The sequence below is a fragment of the Pleurodeles waltl genome, chromosome 9 (genome assembly GCF_031143425.1).
Source record: "Pleurodeles waltl isolate 20211129_DDA chromosome 9, aPleWal1.hap1.20221129, whole genome shotgun sequence".
Classification (NCBI taxonomy): domain Eukaryota; kingdom Metazoa; phylum Chordata; class Amphibia; order Caudata; family Salamandridae; genus Pleurodeles; species Pleurodeles waltl.
In genome coordinates, this window is record NC_090448.1 from 584,800,938 (window position 1) to 584,824,535 (window position 23,598).

The window sequence follows — 23,598 nt, forward strand, 5'->3', positions numbered from 1 at the left end:
CTTGGAAGACATTAACAGCAAGGTGTTTGAATGGCTTTGACCCAGACGTCTCAGAATTGGATTTGTTGCCACGGACAATGGCAGTAACATAGTTAAGGCCATGGTAGATGATGGATATTTCAGGGTCCTGTGTTTGGCTGTGTAGTGCTTTATTTAAAAAAAAAAAAAAAAAAAAAAAAGAGGACATAGTCAGAAACATACTGGCCACGTGCAGAAGAAGCTGCTCTCAAATCAGCTGAGGATCATTCAATGTGTCAACAGAGTACCAGTTAAAGCCCTCATACAGGAGGTGCCAACATGTTGGAACTTGAACTACTATATGTTGCAACGTCTATCTGAGCAGGACAAACCAATCACAGCCTATGTCCTTCAAAGAGGAGAGGATTCTACTGGGAAAAGCATGACCATGGAGATGAAGAAATGGGGGCTAGTCAAATGCCTGACACAAAAGCTACTTCGTTTTGAGGTTTTCACATAGGAAGTCAGCAAGGAGGATAGTACGATGAGCCAAGCAATCTCATTGTTACATCGACTACAGGACCAGTAAAAAAAAAAAAATGATGTTGCACAGGTTCACTGATGTGAAAGAAGAAGCATATGAGTTGGTTCAGAGCATAATCCTTTGCTAAGCTGTTAATACAAAGATGAAGGACAGATTGTATCCTCCAAAAAGTACATCTGGGCCACACTATTTGATCCATTCTATAAATGATACTGGCCACTTTTATCCCTTTTCAGAAGGGGATGTTTAACAATACAAGGCTTGGATAGTTGAACAAGCAACAGACCTGGAAAAAGATCACTGGAAGTTAGACGCCAAAGGGCAAAAGTTCTGGTGTGCAGCCTTCAATCTCCAGAGAGGGCAGTGATTTTTGTTTCACAGCAGCCAGCACCAGCAACAACACCTGCAACAGAAGAATCAGACCCAACGTCTGCAATGTCTTGGTTTCAACTGGCAAGGCTTAAGTGCATGGCAAAGGCAAAAGAGGTTGGCAAGTGGCAGCACAAATGATCATTCAGAGGATGGTCCAAGACTATATTGATGACCCAAAAGAGATCTACCTAGATCAAAACCATTTGGTCTACTTATATGGGAAGCCAATGACCAGAGCTCCGCAGACTGGCAATAAAGTATCTGGCTTGTCTGGTAACCAGTTGTCTTCTGAGTGTGTGTTCAGGGCAGCTGGCACAGTAGTTAGTCAAAAGGACCAGTCTCTCACCTCAAAATGTGAAGGGATTGATCATGATTAAAAAGAACCAACACTTTCTACCAGAAGATTACAATGCCCCTGAAACAACAAAAGGGGGATAATGGTAATTGTTCAGATTCCAGCGTGTTAGCTGATGAAATTCTGGGTGAGGCCCATGAGTTTAAAGACTAACTATATCCCACTGACTGAGTAGGCCACAACAGAACTTTCATTGTTCAACAGCTTATGAAAAACAAATAAGAGAACATTTATATATTTGGTGTCTGACTTACACAGCCCTGCATTTATTCACATGTATAGACTGTAGACAAGTTGGACCAGTGTGCACAGAAGAAGCTCCCCACTCCATTCGCTTAAAGGAAATAAAGCTCATGCCTCCCATCCTCACAGCCCTGCATTTATTCACATGTATAGACTGTAGACAAGTTGGACCAGTGTGCACAGAAGAAGCTCCCCACTCCATTCGCTTAAAGGAAATAAAGCTCGTGCCTCCCATCCTCATCCTTTTTTCTTTATTCCCTAGCTGGACTGCCAGTAGAGATAATTCAGTTACAAGACTGCCAATGTTTGTTGCTTCCATGAGGAAAGAGGAGATACAATAGATAAACGTGCACCTTCATGCGTGTTGGAACAGGTAACTAACTATTGGACATCAATGAGTAACATATAGAGTAAGTGATGATGATTTGTGTGGTGTCAGTGACGGTGTTGTTTAACTAATTTGTAAATATGATTTGCAATGTTTGCGGACCAATGTGTTATTGAGCCTGAATGATTGCCCCTTTCATACTTTGCTAGAGTTACTTACATGGTCCACCCCTTGCTTTCCTTCTTTTTTTCGGGTTCTTCAGAGAAAAGACCAGTCACTTTAGTTAACAAAACTACACAAAGATAATCAAATTCTATATTTCCTTTGCTCTTCTTATTCATCAACAGCACTACAGGTCTATCTCTCGCAATCTAATTCGGGAGTCGGAGTCAGTCACGGGACTACCCCAACAGCCAAAAGAAGGAAGTTATGAACAATGGTTATCCACTTTAATGGGAAACAACATGCCTATAAGAGGCTTTTCCTGTCCTGCGGACTGGAGAGAGGTATGTTGATTTGGGAAATGTGGAGTAATTTACCGACTCAAATGTCAAACTCCTCTAATTAAGTTGTTGTGGTCAGGGGGGCTGTAACTGTAGACAAGTCACATGATGGACACACTTGGCTGTTATGACAGTTGACATCTGTGAGATTGATTAGCCAGACACAAGCAGCTACATGTCTGGGATTGGCTGTAAAATTATTCTCACTTCTCAGTTAACGGCACATGACTGTACCAGCCTATGCTCCTGATCTAACCTCTTGGTCCTCATTCACCATGAAGCTTACCTTCTTCCTTGACGCTACAACATCGACAATATTTAATTTGTTGCCATCCATAGGCCTTATCTTCTGCATGAAAGCACCATAACAACCCTGCTTACCACCAGACCTGTTCCGTTCTGCACCAAAGTTGGAGATTCCGAGAACTAAAATGCAGATGCACCGTCAATTCTGGCATTTGTATGCAGTTTCTTTTTTTTTTTCTTAATCACAATTTTTAGGTCCTCTCTAATTTGAATTTTTTAAACCTAGGTGACAGAATCATTAGATATCTTGGAACTCTGGGGCTGAAGGACTTTTCACAATGTATTTATTATCTGAACTGCATTATTCATTTAGTTCTTCCCAGAACAGACTTGATTATGTGCTGCTCAACAACAAATGTTGTGCTTGTCTTTGTCACACCATTCACCACATTCCTGATCCCATCCATCCATCAAAACCCTAACCCTCTTCCCCCAGGCCGTGTGAAATACTAAGGTGTGACTTACGAATTTACACCATAAATAGATCACACACTTGGTGGGGTGGTTGTGGTGAAAGTGACTCAAACTCACTGCAGGATCTTTTTACCCAAAGAATAGCCCAAGCCAGCCCCACTTATCAACCCAGGCATTAGAGGGATAACATCAGCGTAGTGCAGTCAGAACAATGTCTCTCCCATAATAAGTAGTACTATTGTGCACTATCTGGCCTGATTCACAAAGATATGGTTACAATTTTGGTGTAAGTTCACTCTTGCAGTTTAAATTAACTACCAGAAACTTTACAATTAAGGGTAGTAACCTTACAAGTAGTAACTAACTCACTTTGATGTCTTTCCTTTTAGCACAATAACACTAATAATGGCACCATTAAGTAGGCCCTTCCGAGAAACCTGCAATAAGGTTTGGGAAGTGTAGGCGTCTGGCCTGGTTTGTAGTGGGTACCTTGGGTACCTTCACCTTACACCAGATCCAGTTATCCCTTATTAGTGAAATGTAGTAGTGTTCTAGCAGTGTAGGCTGATAGAGGTAGCTATAGCAGAGCAGCCTAGGCTGAACTAGGAGACATGCAAGGCTCCTGCAATACCACTTATAGTTACACAGTACTTATACACAAGTAAATACAATACTCAGTATTACCAAAAATAAAGGTTGTTTATTTGGGTGACACAAAACCAAAAATATCGTAGAGGCAATACTCCTTCTGGAGGTAAGTATTATGCACAATATATACACTAGACACCAAAATAAGGTAAGTAATTAGACATAGGACAGTGCAAACAATAGGAAATGCTATAGAACGCAATGGGAGAAAATAGGTCTAGGGGCAACACAAACCATAGGCTAAGAAAGTGAAATGCGAATCACAAATTCCCCCCTAGACAAGTGTAGTGTGTAGAGAATCACTGGGAGAGTATGAATACAGCAAAGGGAAGTAAAATACCCCACCCCACAGCCCAGGAAAGTAGGAGTAAAGTACTGCAAGTTTCCTTATGACACACTACAAGTCGTGATTAGAGTTATTGCAAGAACCAAGCAAGACTACAAACAACAACTGGTGGATTCCTGGACCTATAGACCTGCAAAGGAAGGAGACCAAGTCCAGAAGTTGGAAGAAGTTACAGCAAGGACAGGGGCCCCTGCCAACCCACAAGAGGGTGCAAAAGAAGAGTCCCCGGTTGAACGAAGACTGCAGAAATGCACCCAAGGAAGATGTCAGTGGATTCCTGCGTGATGCAATGGATGTCCCACGGAGAGATGTTGGATGCAGGCGAGTTTTGGCGCTGGATTCGTCCAACAAGCCTTTGGTTCTGGCCAAGTCGCGTTTTGCGTCAAAGTGGCGCTGTCTGAACCCAGGAGGGACCTGGGGGCCTCAACTCTGCATGGCGGAGGAAGAGGGGGCTCTCAGCACTTCGGAGAGCCCTCAGTCGACCAGACAGCACCCATGGGAGTCCCAGGACACGGGGACAAAGGAGGTGTAAAATGTGGTTGGTGCAGCACTACAAAGGAAGGTCCCACGCCACCGGAGGACAGCTCAGCAAGTTGAGCATCGCAGGATAGAGTGCTGGGGACCTGGGCCAGGCTGTGCACAAAGGGATTTTGCAAATAGTGCACAGAAGCCTCAGGAGGTGAAGAAGACGCGGTGCACAGGGGTACTGTCGTACTCAGGGAAGGCGAGCTCTTACCTCCTCCAAATTGGGACAGCAGGGCCTCAGGACAGTCTGTGTCAAAGGGGTCCACCACCTGTGTTGCAAGGAGCACGCTCGCCGCCAAGAGAGGAGTCCAAGAGAACCGGTCATCGACTTAGAAGGTGCCTGCGTGAGCAGGGAAGTGACTCAGTCACTCCACAGCAGATTTCTTTGGTCCTTCTGGTAAAGGGTGAAGACAGAGAGTCCCCAGAGTGTGCACACCGTGGAAACTGTTGCAGTTGCTGGCTGGAGCTTAAGTTGCAGTGGAAATGTAGCCTTTCTGGATACTTTGTTGCTGTTACAGTGCTTCCTGGAGCAGTCTGCGGTCGATCCAAGGTCAGAGGATGAAGTAGTAGTTGCAGAGGATTCCTGCTGGAAACTTGCATGTAGAATCTGAAGGGAAACCCACAGGAGAGACCCTAAATAGCCCTGAGAGGGGGATTGGCTACCTTATCAGGTATGTACCTATCAGGAGGGGTCTCTGACGTCACCTGCTGGCACTAGCCACTCAGAGGCCTCCAGAGTGTTGGAGAACAAGGTGGCTGAAGTCTGGGACACACTGGAGGAGCTCTGGGCACCACCTCTAGGGTGGTGATGGACAGGGGAGTGGTCACTCCCCTTTCCTTTGTCCAGTTTCGCGCCAGAGCAGGGACTGGGGGTTCCTGAACCGGTGTAGACTGGTTTATGCAAGGAGGGCACTATCTGTGCCCTTCAAAGCACTTCCAGAGGCTGGGGGAGGCTACCCCTCCCCAGCCTGTTACACCTATTTCCAAAGGGAGAGGGTGTAACACCCTCCTCCCAAAGGAAATGCTCTGTTCTGCCTTCTTGGGACTGAGCTGCTCAGATCCTAGGAGGGCTGAACCCTGTCTGTGAGGTGGCAGCAGCTGTAGATGCATTGCAAGCCTCAGGGAGCTGGGGTGGCAGTACCGGGGGTCCATGGGGGAGCACCCAGGATGCATGGAATTGGCTCCCCAATACCAGATTTGGAATGGGGGGGACAATTCCAGGATCTTAGAAACCTTACATGGCCATATTCGGAGTTACCATTGTGAAGCTACATATAGGATTTGACCTATATGTAGTGCACGCTTGTAATGGCGTCCCCACACTCACAAATTTCTGGGAATTGGCCCTGAAATATGTGGGGGCACCTTTGCTAGTGCAAGGGTGCCCGAACACTTAGTAACTTTGCACCTAACCCTTCAGTAAATGAAGGTTAGACATATAGGTGACTTATAAGTTACTTAAGTGCAGTGAAAATGGCTGTGAAATAGTGTGTGCACTATTTCACGCAGGCTGCAATGGCAGGCCTGTGGAAGGGTTTGTCTGTGCTCCTTATGGATGGCAAAAGAAATGCTGCAGCCCATAAGGATCGCCTGGAACCCCAATGCCCTGTGTACCTAGGTACCATATACTAGGGACTTATAAGAGGCGTCCAGTTACCAATTGAAATTGGTAAATGAAGTCACTAGCCTATAGTGACAAATTTAAAAGCAGAGAAAGCATAAGCACTGAAGTTCTGGTTAGCAGAGCCTCAGTGACGCAGTCAAGCACTACTGACAACACACACATTAGTCCACAAACTATGAGCACTGGGGTCCTAGCTAGCCGGATCCCTGTGACACAGTAAAAACACACTGACACACACTCACAAACAGGTCAAAAGTGAGGGTAACCATGCTAGAAAGAGGCTACTTTCTCACAGGAAGATTGTCAGAGGTAGCTACCATTGACTAATTTATTCAGGTAAGAACTGGAAAAACAAGTAATAACTTAGTACTGAAGTTCTCTTTTGGAAGGAGAGATAATATTACATTTTTGTGTTTTTTGTTAGCAGACCCCAAAAGTGGTCAACAATAGTTACAGAGGGTAGGACAAGGGCAGTAACTACACTAATTAGTATACAGTATAATTGATAGGCGGTTGCTGCTGCAGTGCCTCATCAAGCAATAAAGTGTAACATAATTAACCAGTTTTCAGTTACACAAAGTGCCACTCTGGTGGAGGGGTATAGTTAATTATTGGACTTCAGCAAGAGGTACATATCCAACTGAAGAATACATATACGCCAAGGGATTCCAGGTAGGGGAATTCTAGGGAGAACATATGCTGCATAATGTGTGACAATTTTAGAGGGCAACTTCTCATCGTGCTCTTGTGTCAAAACCACAATGCTTTTCTATGCCCACTACCAATGCAAAGAGATAATGACAAAGGACAAAAAAAGGTAATGTCCATTTACTTTTTTTACATTTCAAAGCCACCCTCATCACTCGCAAAAGGCCCACACCCTCACCAAGCAAAAAGTCCCTTCTACCTTTTCCCCAACTTCCCACACTTTACACTCACAGCATGCCCTCCCACTAAAACAAATGTTCAATAAAAAAGGGTTTTGAGGGCACCCAGTTCTGTGGAGATGCCAGCCTTTTCCTGGGCCAGGATCTGCTGCCTACGCTTTAGTAGTGCTTTCTTGCGCATCCGCTTGGCTGTCTCGCGCCTGAGATGCACCAGCTCTAGTAGGGTGTGGTGGAGGAGGTGGTTGGATGTTGATGATGACGAGTAGTGGAGGCTGGTGGTGTGGGTGACAGTGGACACCGGCTGCGGGTCGCTGGGCGTGGCCAGATTGAAGGAGGACATGGCTGGGAGCCCAAGGAACTGGAGGCCCACGCCTTCTCCTTTCCTTCCTCAAAGGCCACTAGCCAATGATACTCGGCAGCCACAGTCTCCAACTTTTGGGTGGCTATCTCCTTCCCTAATGTTGGTTGCTTCTTACAAACTCCAGCGTCAGGAGTCGCTACATTAAGAAAGTAAGAAGAACAAAAACACAAATTGTCATGTTCAGTGCAAATACTTGATTATACTGTCTATAGTGGCACAGTAATAGGATATTGCTTTTTCCCTAGGGCCATTGGAATTTAATTTGGATATGATGATCAATCACAGCCTGGGCCACGTTTTTCCTGCCCAAACATCACATGAAAGCACGGTCTGCAAGGAAGTAAGCCAGAACACCAACATTATCTATCTATCTATCTATCTATCTATCTATCTATCTATCTATCTATCTATCTATTTATCATGCTGCACAATAATTACTTGACTATGCAACATTAACGGAGCCATGCTGGCAGGTCTGCTTGCTCCCCAGCATGTTTTTGGGACAGTGCTACTGTAACATGTCATGTTAGTAACTTATAATTCCAATGGCCCTACTTTTCTCCAACTCTATCTTCAATTCTACTACTCTAAGTCCAAACATAGACTTATAGAATTAGGATGACAGGGGCTGGCAGATGTGACACACCTGGCAAATAACGGATATCTCATCTGCTGTATTACAGTAGAAAGTGCATAGAATATAAATGATGCAATGTAATACAGCAAACTGGATATATTTTATCAGTCACAGCATATCCCAAACATCAAAATCTAAATTACGCCCTTAGTCCAATATTATACCCAGGCCACCAACACAGATTATTCATAAGAAGTACTTTCACTTGGCAGCGGGGAGAATTAGTCCACAGGTAGGTAGGTTATATGGATTTGGCTAGGTAGAGGATTATTTCTGGTATGGCTTGTTGTCATGGACCACGTAGTTCTCTTTTGCTTACTAACATTGGGTGATGGGAGGAAAAAAATTGGAACCGTCAAGCCATAATGGAAGTCAGGAAATATAACTTCACTTGGGCAGAGAAATATGGCACAGACATCACATACCAAGATAGAATTAACTTTCTTATGTAGGGTGGGTCAGAAAGACAGAATGATGAAGTTAAGTACTACAAGGTGACTGAGTTGGCACCGGGAAACACACCTTGTCTTTAGTTTGTGAATTGCAGCCTTCTGTCGTGTCACTGTGCCCCAGCAGGCGCACATGATTTCACTGCATGCACTGCAGCACCAAATTAAACTGTGCTACAGTTTTAGGTGGTGAAATGACCGAGGCCAGGGACTGGACTCTGGAGGTGATCGGGGGATATCTGCCTTGCTTAGCAAACACAGTATTGTCAATAAGAAAGCAAGGTCTCCCCTTCCCTTCACTGGCTGGGCCTCCTCTGACGTCTCTGCACTTGGGATGGCGCTGCTGGTGGTCTGTGCACCTAGGGAAAAACATACTCCATGCATGTTAGATACCAGATTAGCCATCTAGGTATTTATTTGGCATAAGGTACAACAGCAAGAAAGTTAGCAATCTATCAGTATCTTTTTCGATCAAAACTAATCACTTAGGTGTGTGTTACTTTGTTTGTTGCTTGACAACATTTTAAAAACCAGGTAGTCATTGATTCAACCAAAAACGTTTTTCTCCTAATAGAGGGATAATAAGGGATGGGTATAAGGCTACGAAAGGATAATGTGTAGAAGGGCGTGCAAAGGACATATGGCACTGGTTCTGTTATCTCATTCCTGCCAAGCGGCACTATCATGAAACTGCTAGGAAAAGACAACATTGGGGGTCTATGACCTTTATGAACAGTCTCTGTACTTTTTGGCTGTTTGATCAAGAAAACCACCAAAATGTTTGGCAACTAGAGTGCTAGGGCTTGGCTGCGTTCCTCTTTACGTTACCAAAAATCTTTTCACAACAAGACTACCAAAAAGCATTTCTCCTCTTAGTATTAGACAACAATACGGGGTAAGGGGAAGCTTACAAAAAAAGGGGGGCAGAAGAAAGCCACAGACAGGAGAAATTCAGCTGAGGAAACAGATGACATAGCAAACACAGGGAAATACAGTGTTAGCAAACGACCACCAATCCGAGTTGAAACAAAACTAGTAAATATACACAAGGGTATAATTTTAGCAATGTGAATAGAAAGTAAGATTTGCAAGGGGAAGAAGAATCATCTGCTACAGTCCCTTTCATCACCAAGTCATTGGTTGTGGTAGTAGCCAACTCAGGTGCCGTCTTGCCCTTGGATGCTTATGAAAGAAAGAAGATAAAAAACAATGACTGGTGGTACTCTGTACAAAAAAAAATAACTTTTAGCATTTTGACAAGGAACAGCACGGAAAGCCTATTCCCTGTTTCATAATTCTAAACCTCCAAAAAATAACATTTTGAATTATTCATGCATTCACACCCCCTTGGTGCACTGCACATCTGGTAGATTGGGTCTATAAGTGACATAAAGGCACAGAGAAGAACGCAGGTTATGCAACACACTTGATACACTAACATTGTAAGAGTGAGTGAAATGAGGAGTTGACAATCATGTCTTAAATCAGCTCAAACGGGAGCCTACCTAGCTCACAACAGAACAGAGTCCTGGCAGTATCGTCCAGTTGACTTCCAATCCCCTCCTACGTTCCTAACGTCCTGAAACCCTCCCCGTCAGGCTGGTATCATGCACCATTAATCTATCAAGGGTTTGTGTTGCCCTTGCCAATAAGGGTTGTTTTTGTGCAGGGAAGTGTCCCTTCCTGCAAAAAACAATCCAGGGTGCCTTGCCATGCAACATGGCACCCTTGCACCATCATGGTGCAAGGGTACTTGCACTGGTGCGCTGGGCAGCACTCAGTGTGCTAGCACAGGGAAAGAGCAAGAATCAGACATCTTAATAACTAAATGCCACATTACTGTCTCCTTCCAATGACACAGACCAGCAAGTTGTCTGCTGCCCTGTGTGAAATTCTGGGTCCTGGCCACTGAGGCACTCAGCAATGTATTGATAAACCTGGTGTATTATTATTACATCATGCCCACACGTCTTTTGGAAAAAAAGACAGCAGTCACAACTGCAAGCACTCTCTGTTGCTAAAAGTGCATTTATTTAGGCAAGTGGAACACACAAATATTTAAAAACCTCTTGCATGAACATGGTACCACCCTCATAAATAAAATGTCCTTTCTGCATCTGAGGGCACATGTGGCCATTGGCCACAATCACTGCTGCAAATATGTATGTTATCTCTATCAGTATCTACATCTTTCTATATATGTATATATGTATTCACAGAATGAAACTAAGGTTACATTGACATTATAGTTGGGAAACAGAATTAAAAAAAAAATGTAGACATTCACTTAAAAAAACAAAAGGTTACAGGGACGCTATAGGAAGGCTCTAAAACAACCCAACACTATGGGTGGTCCACCTTCCAAGGGCTAATTTCAGCCCTGTGGACCCCATCCCTCAGGGCCCATACATCGATGAAATGGAGAAGGGGGCCCTAGCGTCCCCTCCCTGGGCCGATCTCAGATCCGGGACCCCTTTCCCCGGGGCCCGGCCATGTCACTGGGGACCCTGTGCACCCAGTGGGCACTATGGGACCACGGGGGAGCCTGCTGTGGGAGTCGCCTGCAGGAGCCAACATTGCTTTTGCAGAAAGGGAGCTGCTAAATATCCAGTTCCCTGTCTGCAAAAACAATAGTTTCCTCTGCTTCCTTGCCTGCATCTCCGTGGCCAGGGAAACAGAGGAAACCTCCACTTCCAGCAAGAGATGTTTGACAGCTCTAGATTTCTGGAACCAGAGTGCTTGCTTTGACGTGGTAGAAGTTGTCAAAGCTCCTGCCACGTCAGAGCAAACAGCTATGTCTCGGGGTAGGCCACCCTGGGCCAGCCCTGGGGAGCCATAATTGGCTCCTGGAGGAGGTTACGCGGCCTCCCACCAACATTTCACTCCGTGGAGGTGGTAGTCCCCAGGGTTGGGGGTCCGCAACAGATCCCTTTCATTCTTTTATTGCAGCCCGGGGATGTAGCGATCCCCTGGGCTGTGGGGGAGGGGAGGGTGTTCCCACCCTTAATTGTTAAAATTGCCCTTGGGAGGTGGCGGTCCACAGGACAGCTAAGGGGTCTGCAGGATCTCCCCCCTACTTATTTTACACACTTTACCCCAGGAAGGTAGTGGTCCCTGGGGCTTCAGGGAGGCTGCCCCCCCCCCCCCATATAATAAAATATTAGCCCTTGGGAGGTAGTGGTCCCCGGGCTGCGGGGGGGGAGGTGGCGGGGCTGATGGGGCACAGGACCACCTTATTTATTTTACTCATTTTGCCCCAGGAAGGTGGTGGTCCCGGGGGGTGGGGGGCTACACCCTCCCCCACATTCTAGTGAAATGAAGCCCTGGGGAGGTGGTGGTCCCTGGGGCATGGGGGCTGCCCCACCCCTCACATTCAGTTGAAATGAAGCCCTGTAGAGGTATTGCTCCCTGGAGCAAAAGTAAGCCCATGAGGGGGGCCCCATGCCCCCCCTCTCTCCTTTATTTTTTACATGCCACCAGGATCTAGCCCATCTGAGGGCTTTATTAAAAAAACATGCGGAAGACCGCAGTTGTTTTTTTTTTTTTGTTTTTGCTGCAAATTTGGGACATTGTTACAAATTCACTGCAGCACTTTTTTTTTTTTTTAGAACGTGTGTATTTTGCCCTGGCGGGGATCCAGCACTACGGCTAAGGTGTCAGGGTGTCCCTTTTCTTTTTTTTCCACTTTTGTTTTTTAGGGACTCTGCTGAACTCAAGTCCCAAGATGGCTGCCAACACTTCCTGGTTGAAGTGTTGGCAGCCAATCAGAGCTGTGCAGATCTCTGACAAGCTCTTATTATTCACAAAGTCGTCGGTATGATCTGCACGCCTAGATATACAAATTTCGATTTCCTTTAATTTCTCTTAAACTTCTAAACTAATTTACACTAAATAACAAAAAGTGTAATCTGCATACTAAAAACTATCTTTCTGCCAAATTTGGAGTAATTCCGTCCAGCAGTTTGGGCTGTGGTCATGTTCAAAACCCCTACGGAAATTAACATAGTAAATGCACGTTTTTTGACCCTCCCTTTTTCTTGGCCCCCGCTTGACGGATCACCCAGAAACTTTCCGTGTGCAACAAAAATCACTGGCACACTTTTTTGGGGAAAATTTGGTGGAGATACATCTAACTGTGCCAAAGATATCAGCAAGTCAAAAAACGCTTTTTATATGGAAACATGGTCCTTGCTATAACTAACTACTGGCCAGCAGATAATAAATATATACATACACAGAGTAGGCAATTTATTACATACATTTTATATTTAACGAAATCATTGATAATATATATATCATTATTTGTGAATAATTAATAGATGTAAACGTATTAAATAGTTCACATATATTTATTGTATAAACACAAAAAAATAATAGTCAATGTGTGTGTGTATATTATATATATATATATATATATATATATATATATATATATATATATATATATATATATATAAAAAATGGTCACATAAACTTACCTTACCTTACCTGTGATCATACTGCTTGAAAAAAAAAAAACAAAGAAGAATTTTTCGAAAACAAAAATATTATTTACTCACCTAGCCCTGCATCCTCGCCACCCAGCAGGTCAAGGAGATCCTGCTCCCTGTCCAGGATATCTGCCCAGCAGTGCATAAGCTGCTGTAGGGTGCAGGTGATGCCTGTACAGCAGTGCATACATCATCGGACGTGCCCCAGACAATCCGACGCTCCCGCAGGGCATATCTCTTTCAGGGCCTGCCGCCTGCTGCCAGCAAGCAGGGGAGGTAGAGCTGCACCAAGAACGTAAGTTCGCCCTCCCTCGCCGAAGATGGGGCGTGGCCGCACACCTGCCACACTCTCGGAGTGCACGTGGTGCTGCCTGCTTTTGCTGCCATGATGGGGAGGGAGGACTGGAGAGGACTGGGCAGAGGAGTCGGACAGGAGGGAGTCTGACTGGGATGGGAAGGAAATAGGAGGACAGATCAGGAAAGGAAAAAGGAAAAACAAGGTACAAAAAAGTTTTTAAAAAAACACAGACCGAAACATAACATGAACAAGAGGAAAGTGAGACAATAACACAAACAAGTAAGCAAAAGTTGGGATTGGGAATTGGGACACCAGACGGGGTGGACTGGGTTGGATTAAGAGTGGAGCAGGCAGCCAGCAGGGAGACAAACAGGAGCAGGCAAAACAAAATGGCCATGCCCTTGCGCACAGTGCGGTGCTGTCCACCCTGATATTTCAGTGCGGAGCGTGTTACTGGTGTGGAAAAAGCAGCCTGGACAGTATTTTCCGCTCATGGCAGAACTCTGCTGATTCTCACTTATTTTTTTTTGTGACGTTCAGAATGCCACAAACTGAAACTCTGTGAGTTCCGCACAGCTCTACATTTAACCTGCCGGCCTTAGATCCACATTCTGCAGGTGATTGTCTTTTGCAGAACTTGTGAAGGTGTCAATTCATCTAAACAATGAACTGCTAACACATAAGTTGACAGAAGCATGCTACAAGCTTTATGAGAGCTACATTGCAAGGTCTGACAGTGGATACGTAAATTATACATGCAGTCCGAGACAATGTATTTTCATCATGCTGGTTCTTGGATTAATGGAAAGTCCCCGGATGTACAATAAAAGTCAATTGCAAACCCTATATGAACCCATGGACTGACCATTTATGAGACAGGCCTTGGCACCAGGTTATGAGAGGTCCTGCTAGAGTGCCATAGCATCCATTCTTAAACTGAGAGTAGAGACAGAGAGGAGAGGATCTGAGCCCATCTGATATGTGTTTTTCTTCTGAAGGCACTAACTCCCGGCTAAAGCCTGCTAACCACAGCTGAACCACTGTGAAGAGGAATGCAGTGCCCTGAGTCCCATGAAACTCTAGAGGCAAGTTAGCTATTCCATACTTTCATGGTGCAATGCATTGAAGTAGCAGCAGGTATGTTCAGTAGGGTTGTGTGGGACTACAATAATCTGGACTTCTATGCTCAAGCGATGGAGCAGTGAAATCAAAGCACCTGTGGGTGGGAAAGCCAAACCTTGTAGACCTGGGCCACAGCCCTAGGTTATACAACATGGCACCCAACAAAGGACATTCAGATTTGTTGTCAGATCTGAGCAGTCTTTGAATATGCTTACTCACGAGAATCATCATTACGAGTACATGGAGTCATCCATAGTAATCACGGTTACCTCCCACAGAAATAAGGAAGTACCGACTTACTGCAGGGTATTCATGCTTGACTGTTAAAAGGTTATTCCCCCTTCGTGGTTTTTTCTGTTTTTGAATCTCATGTATTATTGAATTTGAACAATTAAAGTGGCGGCTCCTTAAACTGCGACAGGAGTAAATTACCAAGTGGAATTTACACAACATCTCAATAACAGGTGTCCCTGATGCATGGAGAAGCAGTTACATTTGTAATAGCTGCACATGCAGCATATGCTTTCGAAACATTTTACTAATGGGTGGAGGGTAAGGCTATCGATTCTTCCTCAGGGCAGTTTCCGGCTTGTAAACTGGCAGAATAGCTTGCATATTATAACACAGGTGACTCCAATCAGTCGAGCACGAGCTACCAGTAGATCCCAGACACCATCAGAGTAGCTAACATCCTTGAGTTAATTTGTAAATAAGAACAATAGCATATTTTCATTTTAAAGGTAATGGAAGGCTCTGTTTATTTTACATTATCATTAGGCTGCAGAGAGAAGGGCCTGTTAATGAGCAGTGTTCATTCAGATTTATGACCCACGCTGGGGCACAGAGGTAAACAACTGAAACACTGAGGTATTTAATTCTTAAATAGAAGTCCAGTTCAGTATTGGGGCTGTGGACACAATGATGTTTCTGAATGTTTCAAATTGGCAGAAAATGAAAATGAAAAGTTTTCTTAATGATTAAGTAAACTTTTCATCTTATTTCTCTCTCATTTCTAAGTGTTGTATTTAGAAACAGGAGGCCCATTGCTCTCAGTGTCCAGTAGACACTGTTCCATAAGTATAACTGTAAAATACAACAATTTTTTTAAATGAGAGAAATTTAAAATGCAGAAACGTGTTCCATATTATGAATATTTCTGTAGAACATTTTTCTGCATTTTAATGTCTCCCATTTAAACAAAAAAAAATCAAAAAAGTGTTGTATGTTTATGTAATATTTGTAATGGTGCCCCACATGATGGAAGGTATGTCCTACAAGTACATACAACACAGGGTCTCAATCACCCATACAAATATATTCCATTCATAAGCGCACGTTTATACATCCCCAAATCCCACACTCTCATTGACACACATGGCAGTCCTCTCATACATCCCTTAGTCAAAGTATTTTGTTCAAACCACAATATCTGGCTCTTTGGACATTAGGCTTAGTCAATGAAGCTGCATGTGGGGATGTCTTATTTAGCCTTCAGTAGCTCACAATGATTTTCACTGATCAGAAGTATTTCTCACTGCAGAAAAGTTTGTAGATCCCTGTTATAACGCATACCAGTGTTTGCAAACTCCTTTGACTTACAAAGAATAACAGAATTGTTTCCTGGTGAACACGAAGACAGACAGACAGACAGACACTTACGCACATGGGTCCCTTGAGTAATGAAGGAGCAACATGGCTAGTTCTAGCTGGATATAATGCTTTCCACATCCTTAGACCCTACTACCCACTGAATTATAGAGTTTTCATACACTGATACAATATCTGCTGGGAACCATGAACCCTACACAAATTCTAGCAGGACCCGAAATATAGGGGGAGGATGCTAGACAAGAAATCAGTCCGCAAACAAACACTATCATGGGAAAGATGCACATAAAGCATGATGAAACTGCCTTCTGGATTGCTTGCTACACCAGCCAGTTACCACAATTAACAAATACCCTACATAACAAAATGGGGCTCCGTGATAAATTCTTTAAATTGGAGAAATTGAAGAAACAGGAGGTGTCGAAATGGTGGGATGGGGCCACCCTAAAACAATATATTAAACTTAACAGGATACCAAGAGGGTTAAGGTCACACATCTTTCCCACTTTTGATGATCTTGATCCGGATCTTTTGGACAATTGGGAACAAGAATTAGTTTCAAGTTCACTTAGACTTATGAATATCCTGATAGAAAACTCAGAGAGGAAAGTCACTAGACTCCAAACAGAGATTGTAGAATTGGAAACAGAAATTAAAAATATGAATTTGGAAGAACCAACGGCCAAAAATTATAAAATTCTAAATGAAATCATAAATCAACATCAGAATGAGGTCGCACAAAGAAAAGCGCGTAAACTCAGACGAGATGAGTTGGACTATAAAAATGGTAGGATTTTCACATTCTCACGTAAATATGATCATTTGATCAAAAGGATTGAACCCCCACTGAACTATGAAGCGGGCTCTTCATCTTCTCTAAACAGTGTATCCACCAATAACAGCGAGACGAGCGTTTGCTCAAATACATCTAGACATGACTTAGTAGCACAACAGGGTACTCCCTCTTTTTTAGCAGAGGTCCAGAGAATAAGACAGGGACAGTGGGAGACAAATCGACATTTGGTAGATCCAGGAAAACCAGACGGGGTGGGAGAGACAGAGCACACCGATATAAGGAAAGGAATGAAAACACGCTCTTGGAACAGGGGGAAATAGGAAACTCTGTCAGTGACACTACTAACGTCATTAACCTCTCCAATCTTGAACTCACTACTCATGATCTGACACTTCTTAGTAAAGGTCTGGGTTTCTGTCCAGGGGATGCTGGAGATTTTCAGAGTACCAAAATCGACTTTTTCAAATTTATTAGACGTTTAAAATTGAAAAAACATTTTATAAACCAACCTGACTATAAACAAAATGGTCAGCAATATTTATAAGGGGATTCCCTGAATATAATGCACGTAGCTCAGACAGGGAAATAACCAAAGTAGGTAAAAACTACTACAAAAGCTACTAAGATAGCCATGAAGATACCATCATCTTCACGTACCAATACTATGGTCTGAGATGATACTAACTATATGTGACTGACCAGTAGAGTATTTTTAATAGGCTACTCAGTTTAGGTACTCAAATAACAGAATCCTATTACATAATTGATACAAGCTTATTTTACAAATATAGATATTTTATTATTCCATAATGATACAATCATAAAAAGTATATACATTAAATAAAAAAAAATAGAAGAAAATACATACAAAGCACCTAAGTCAAACATACCACATGGACATTAAATAATTCAAATAAAAAAACGTGTCTTATTTACAAGTGAACCAACATATTAAGGAACCAATGATACCATAGGGACCGAAGGCCTACGCGCGTTTCGGTGTTATGTAATATAGAAGACAACCTTCCTCAGGGCCGTTCCCAGTGGTAATAATGTGTAATACTCGAATCTTGGCAGCCAAGTCTTCTGGTCAGATCAATTGTAAATTCATGATATTCTTTTTGCTAATGTAGTCCAAAAATCTAATGGGAGAATTGATTTATATGAACATTGTGTATAAAATTCTCGTGCTAGTAGTCTAGTAGTCACCTCTGTGAGCATGACATATATATCTCTACCGGCAGTGGCATATTGTCTTATCGAAAAGGCATGCCCAAAGAAAGTAGAATGAATTGTATATAGTGTAGTTAATGGAAAGATGCATAGGTCATAAGGTATAGAGTATAAACAAATATAGACTGAAATTGCTTAATTGGAGAACATGAGAGTAGTTCATGCGATGTCAATTACTGCCGTGCATGCCTAATGCCATTAAAAGTTGCAATAGTTAGTATATCCACAGTGATAAGTGTCTAATATTAATCGGTATACCTTAGTTCCCTTAGAATAAGAACATGCAGCTCGGTACATGCAGGATGGTGGAAAAATGATAGATTTTAATACAGACAGACCTTGTTTGGAGAGTCTTGTCTAGCGTTTTTATAGGCTATTGATTCTTCTGACCATAACTGCTTCGCTGCAGAACATAATAGTACCTATTATGATACAGGAAAATAGACTGGATAAGAACCTAGAAACACTAAGTGGATTAATAGATAAATAAAGAGATAGTAATAATAGATGGAAAATTTAATCAATATATATTATTACTATTAATAATATAGTCTACAAATCACCTCGATATAGGCTGATGTCAGTTTCTAAATTCGGGTGCAAATGAGCCCCTGTGTATAAATATAAATCCTCAGAATCTTGCCGATGGACTGAGTGGTTTCGGGAAGTGAAAGCCTGGATACATTAATTTGGGCTCTTATAGATAACAATAAATGAAGACAGACAAGAAGGAAAAAACCAAGATAGTTAGACCCTTATGTGGTTATAGCTCATGTAGAGCTAAGTAACAGTAATCAAATGATGGTAATACAAATATACTGAAACAAGCGCTACAGACTCGAATAAAAACATACCGGTCTCGGCGTTGGATCTTCCCGCGTTTGCTGACGAAGTCAGCTGCCGCCGATAAAGGACGTATTTAAGCGGCCGTGCAGAGATGTTATCTCTGTTACTAGGCCGCACAGAAGGGAAAAAATAGGCAGGCTACTATGGCAGCCATATTGGGGTTGTATCGGGAGTATTTGAGTAGAGCAAAACGGGTAGTAAATATGCTTTGATTAATACCTCTTACTCCCCAATTTAAATATTTAAACAAGTAGTTTTAAGAAACAGCCTGTAAATATTCCACAGAGGCATCCAAAATATCGATGTTAAATAAAATATTATCGTAGACAGAACGTGAATTGCATATATAGTATATGTTACTGAGACTGGCCATGAGATAGTAATTCAAGAAGCCGGAGACATTGTTGGCTATACTACATCTATAGGGTATACTCTAAATGGTAGTAGGATAGAAGTTAAACACTGACAGACTCACTTCCAAATACAAATCTCCTTCTTTTAGCATAAAACAAGTTATGCTAAAACTAGTACCGTGATAAAAGGTAAAGGTGGAAGTAAAGATTATAATAGAAGATAAATTTATAAACAAAATGGTACCTTAGTGGACGCCCTCAATGAGGGCCATCCTTTATCCATTAAGGATATTCAGGATACGGCTACTTTACTGTCTATTGCCAACTACGAACAAGATCCGACTACCTTAACACAGATCTTATCGGATCTGGATATCCCATCAGAGACACTCCCTAGCGGCTTAAGGAACAAATCGACTTGGACTCCGACCCTCATGAAGGACAACTGTATAGATACTTTCTTCAAGGTGGTTTGGCGTGACTTTAACAAATTAGAATTGAAGAACACTACTCGAACACATGTCTGGCATCATAACCTGAGCCAGACAGAATGGACTAATCTGAGACAGCTACGTAGTAATGAAGAGATTACCATAAGGGAGGCAGATAAAGGGGGTAACATTGTGATTATGAACACCTCAGAATATGAACAGGAGATCTTTAGACAACTAGGAGATAGTACTTGCTATGAGAAGATTCTTTCAGATCCCATCCCCGTACTGTCTAACAAAATTAAAAAATTCTTACAAGAGTGCTTAAATCAGTTTCTTTTAAAGGAAGAGGAATATATGTACCTCCGTGTTCATAGACCCAAGAATCCCTGCATTTACATACTGACTAAAATACACAAGAACCCTACATCCCCGCCGGGTAGGCCCATTGTATCAGGCATAGGAGGTCCCACAGAGAGACTTTCGGAGTATGTTGACATTTTTTTACAGCCATTTGTAATCAACTTACCATCGTATATTAAGGATACTAAACACATTCTTAGTATACTAACGGACATGACGTGGGAACCAGGTATGATCTTAGTTACACTGGATGTTACCTCTCTATACACCAGTATCAATCACGAACAAGGAAAGGAAGCTTTGCGTTATTTTCTATATAGGAGACCTGCGAGACTTTATGACCACACGACTATGCTAATCAATATGGTGGATTTGATTTTGAACAACAATGTTTTCTTATTTAAGAATCACTGGTACCGCCAGAGACAAGGTGTCGCCATGGGGTCTAAATTCTCGGCAGCTTATGCGAATCTCTTTATGGGGTTGTTCGAGCAAAATAAGATCTGGAGTAAAGAGGGCAGTACCTGGATGACGGACATACTCTATTGGGGTAGATATATCGATGATTGCTTGATGATCTGGACAGGTGATTTACAAAAACTGAACGAATTTATAAAGTATCTCAACAGTAATGATTGCAATATTCATTTCACTTCCGAACATAGTGTGACTAAAATTGCCTTCCTAGATGTGGAACTTTTTATCCGGGACAACAAAATAGAGAGTCGGCTTTACAGAAAGAGCACCTCTTGTAACTCTATTTTACATGCTAATAGCGCACATCCAATCCACCAAATCAATTCAATACCTTATGGTGAGATGGTAAGGGCAAGGCGCAATTGTAGCCTTGAAGAAGATTTTGAACTATGTATTGAGGATATGAGTAACAGATTTAAGGCACGGGGGTATTCTTCCAATGTGATTAATAATGGCCGTACGAGGGCGATGCGTCTAAAGAGATCGGACACACTATGTCAGAAACCTAGGCCTAGAGACAATACCATTAGATGTATAGTCAACTATACGAAACCAGCTACGCTCCTTAGGAAATGTATGAACAGACACTGGTACATTCTTACAGCTGATCCTAATCTTAGAACAGTGATCCCTAGAACCCCGGTTTTTACCTTTAGAAGAGGCAGAACTCTAAAGAACATTCTATGCCCTAGTTTCCGCAATAAACAGAACCACAGCAACTGGCTGAGTAACCGTAATAAAGGTTTCTTCAAGTGTGGACATTGTGGCATGTGCAGATGGGCCAAGTCAGGTATCTCCACATTCAGGAGCTCTACTGGGGTGCTATACAATATTAACCAAAATATCACGTGACAGTAATTTCGTCATATATATGATCCTATGCAATTGTGGCCTGTATTATATAGGCAGCACTATTAGACCACTCAAAATTAGGGCGAGTGAACATTTCAGAGCCCTCAGACAAGATGATGGGAGATACCCCATAGTAAATCACATGCGGCAATGCCCTGAACGTAACAACTCATGTGGATTTGAATTCTTTGGGTTTGATCTCATTAAAAGAGACCCTAGGGGGGGGAAACAGAGAGTTAGCTCTCAGAAGAAGGGAATGTTATTGGATTTTAAAACTTAGAGCTGTGGAGGATGGTCTAAACACCAACTTTGAGATGGAATATTACTTAGGGGATTAACCTAATGTCCTCAACATATTCTTTAATTTGACTGACATGTATTTTGCCCTCTTGTTAATTCTCACAACAAGTGATCTTGAATGTTAGCTCATTAGAAATGCACCTCTGTTTAATATTGCTAAGTAGATATCGCACACTCTTATTTGCAATGACTATGTTTAATGCTGGACTCTTATTAAGGTTTTACTGTACGTTGCTCCTATCTATGACTTGGCACTGTATTCAGTTTTTATTTTTTACGCATGTCTAGTTGTATAGACTGTGATTTGTACTTTAGGTTCAAAGTATTTCATGTAAACATACAAATATTAATTTGGAGGACACACCAACATTGCGATTCTCATTGAATGTCCAATTGTCTTTGTTTTGCCTCACTATAGGTTACATATGGTTTCAATGTGGCACGTACTATCGTCCTTTGGTTTCAATTTCGATTATCTTCTCTTTCTATCCCACTTTGAACTTATTCCTACAGCCTCATTGCTAAAGGCAGATATATGTATCTTCGTGAGTCAGAGGACATGACTAGTAATAGGGCTTAGAGACTTTTGCATGGGTTATCAGGGAAAATTTTAATCGAATTTTCATTATTGTTCTTGCTCTTGTAATAGCATTATTACGCCTACTATTTATTATGATATTATTTAGATGGCTGTTTCGCTGACATTTCTCCTTATATATTAAGACCTTCTTTACCTCTCATCATGACATATTGGGCGTTACCTCATTTTCCTAGATATAGAGACCCGTTTGATGGCATATCGATATTTAATTTGTCTTCGTATTTAACATTTGAGATATTCCAATATGGCGCCCATTTTTGACAGTTATAGTCCTTTCTCCATTTCTACAAACAACGCGGGCAGGCTTTAAATGGACGTTTTTTTCCCGGGCGGTCTGATAGTAGGCCGCTCGGTGATATTGGGACGCTGCGGGGTGAATTGGACCGCGCGGTTGGTTCCCCACGTTTACTTTGATAGATTTCATCTGAGAGGTGAGTGATATGGATTTTAGTGAGAACTTGATATCCCCGTTTAGTCTAGTTTCGGCATCTAGGCAATTATAATAATTTTTGGAGTCTACGCGGTGGGGCTGACCACATTATTATTTACATGCTCTTTAATCTACCTTAGATACGAACGGAGACTACCTCGATGTAATGGTTGTTTTGGATTGAATATATGGCATAAAGGTAAGTGGAGGCTCTCTCGCCCCTTTTGTTCATTGGGTTACTTGGTGGTGGTTATATATCCCTTAATTGATAGGGAGTTTGGTTTACGTTTTGTGTTTCCTTTTTGTTTTTATATAGGCTTTTCACCTAGCATTTGAGATTATTTTTCCACTTAACATTTTAATGGAAATGAAGGTATGTCCTAGATATATTTCTTGAGGGATTTATTACTGGCTATTGTAGGACTTTTTCCTCGACTCCATTTTGTATATTCTGAAACTTTGAGTCTAAAACTTCACACGAATCAGGGTCCCTTTCTGCTATACTCACATGGAGTTTTACTTAACTCTGGTTTTTCGATGGTGATGTGCACATTCTTACTGTATGAACCTTCGGCACTTATAGGTATTACACATGGTGCTCTTGTGTTTAGACTGAAATTCTTTTACTGACCTGGGCATTTCCCTTTGTGTTGTAAAAATTGTTGGTTTGTACTATATTTAACTTGGTCATTGGTTCTTATCTTGATGAATATCACATAAGTCACAATATATCATGTCTTGGTTTATCGCACTATTGTCACTTTTGAATTTGGTCCGGTTTCTGCTCTGACCATTGTTCTGTACCACATATATAGACACTACTCTTATTTATTTTCAGCCCTGATGAAGTCCTTAAGAGAGCAACTTCTCATAGGATGAAACACGTGTTGGCTGTACT

The 23,598-nt window shown here is 42.3% G+C and overlaps 1 protein-coding gene across 5 annotated transcripts in view; it reads right to left on the reverse strand.

Moving 5' to 3' along the window:
* LOC138259695 (cytochrome P450 2G1-like) overlaps positions 1-23,598 on the reverse strand; it is a 394,952-nt gene that overhangs the window by 83,871 nt on the left and 287,483 nt on the right. For 2 of the 5 annotated variants that reach the window (XM_069207584.1, XM_069207586.1), the window contains exon 8: positions 18,386-18,469. The exons of 2 other annotated variants lie outside the window; for them this stretch is intronic. In XM_069207584.1, coding sequence (XP_069063685.1) covers positions 18,386-18,469 — 84 coding nt within the window. Of the gene's footprint in view, positions 1-17,923; positions 17,957-18,385; positions 18,470-23,598 lie in introns of those variants that run through there. One more of the 5 variants, XM_069207587.1, reaches the window with a different exon arrangement.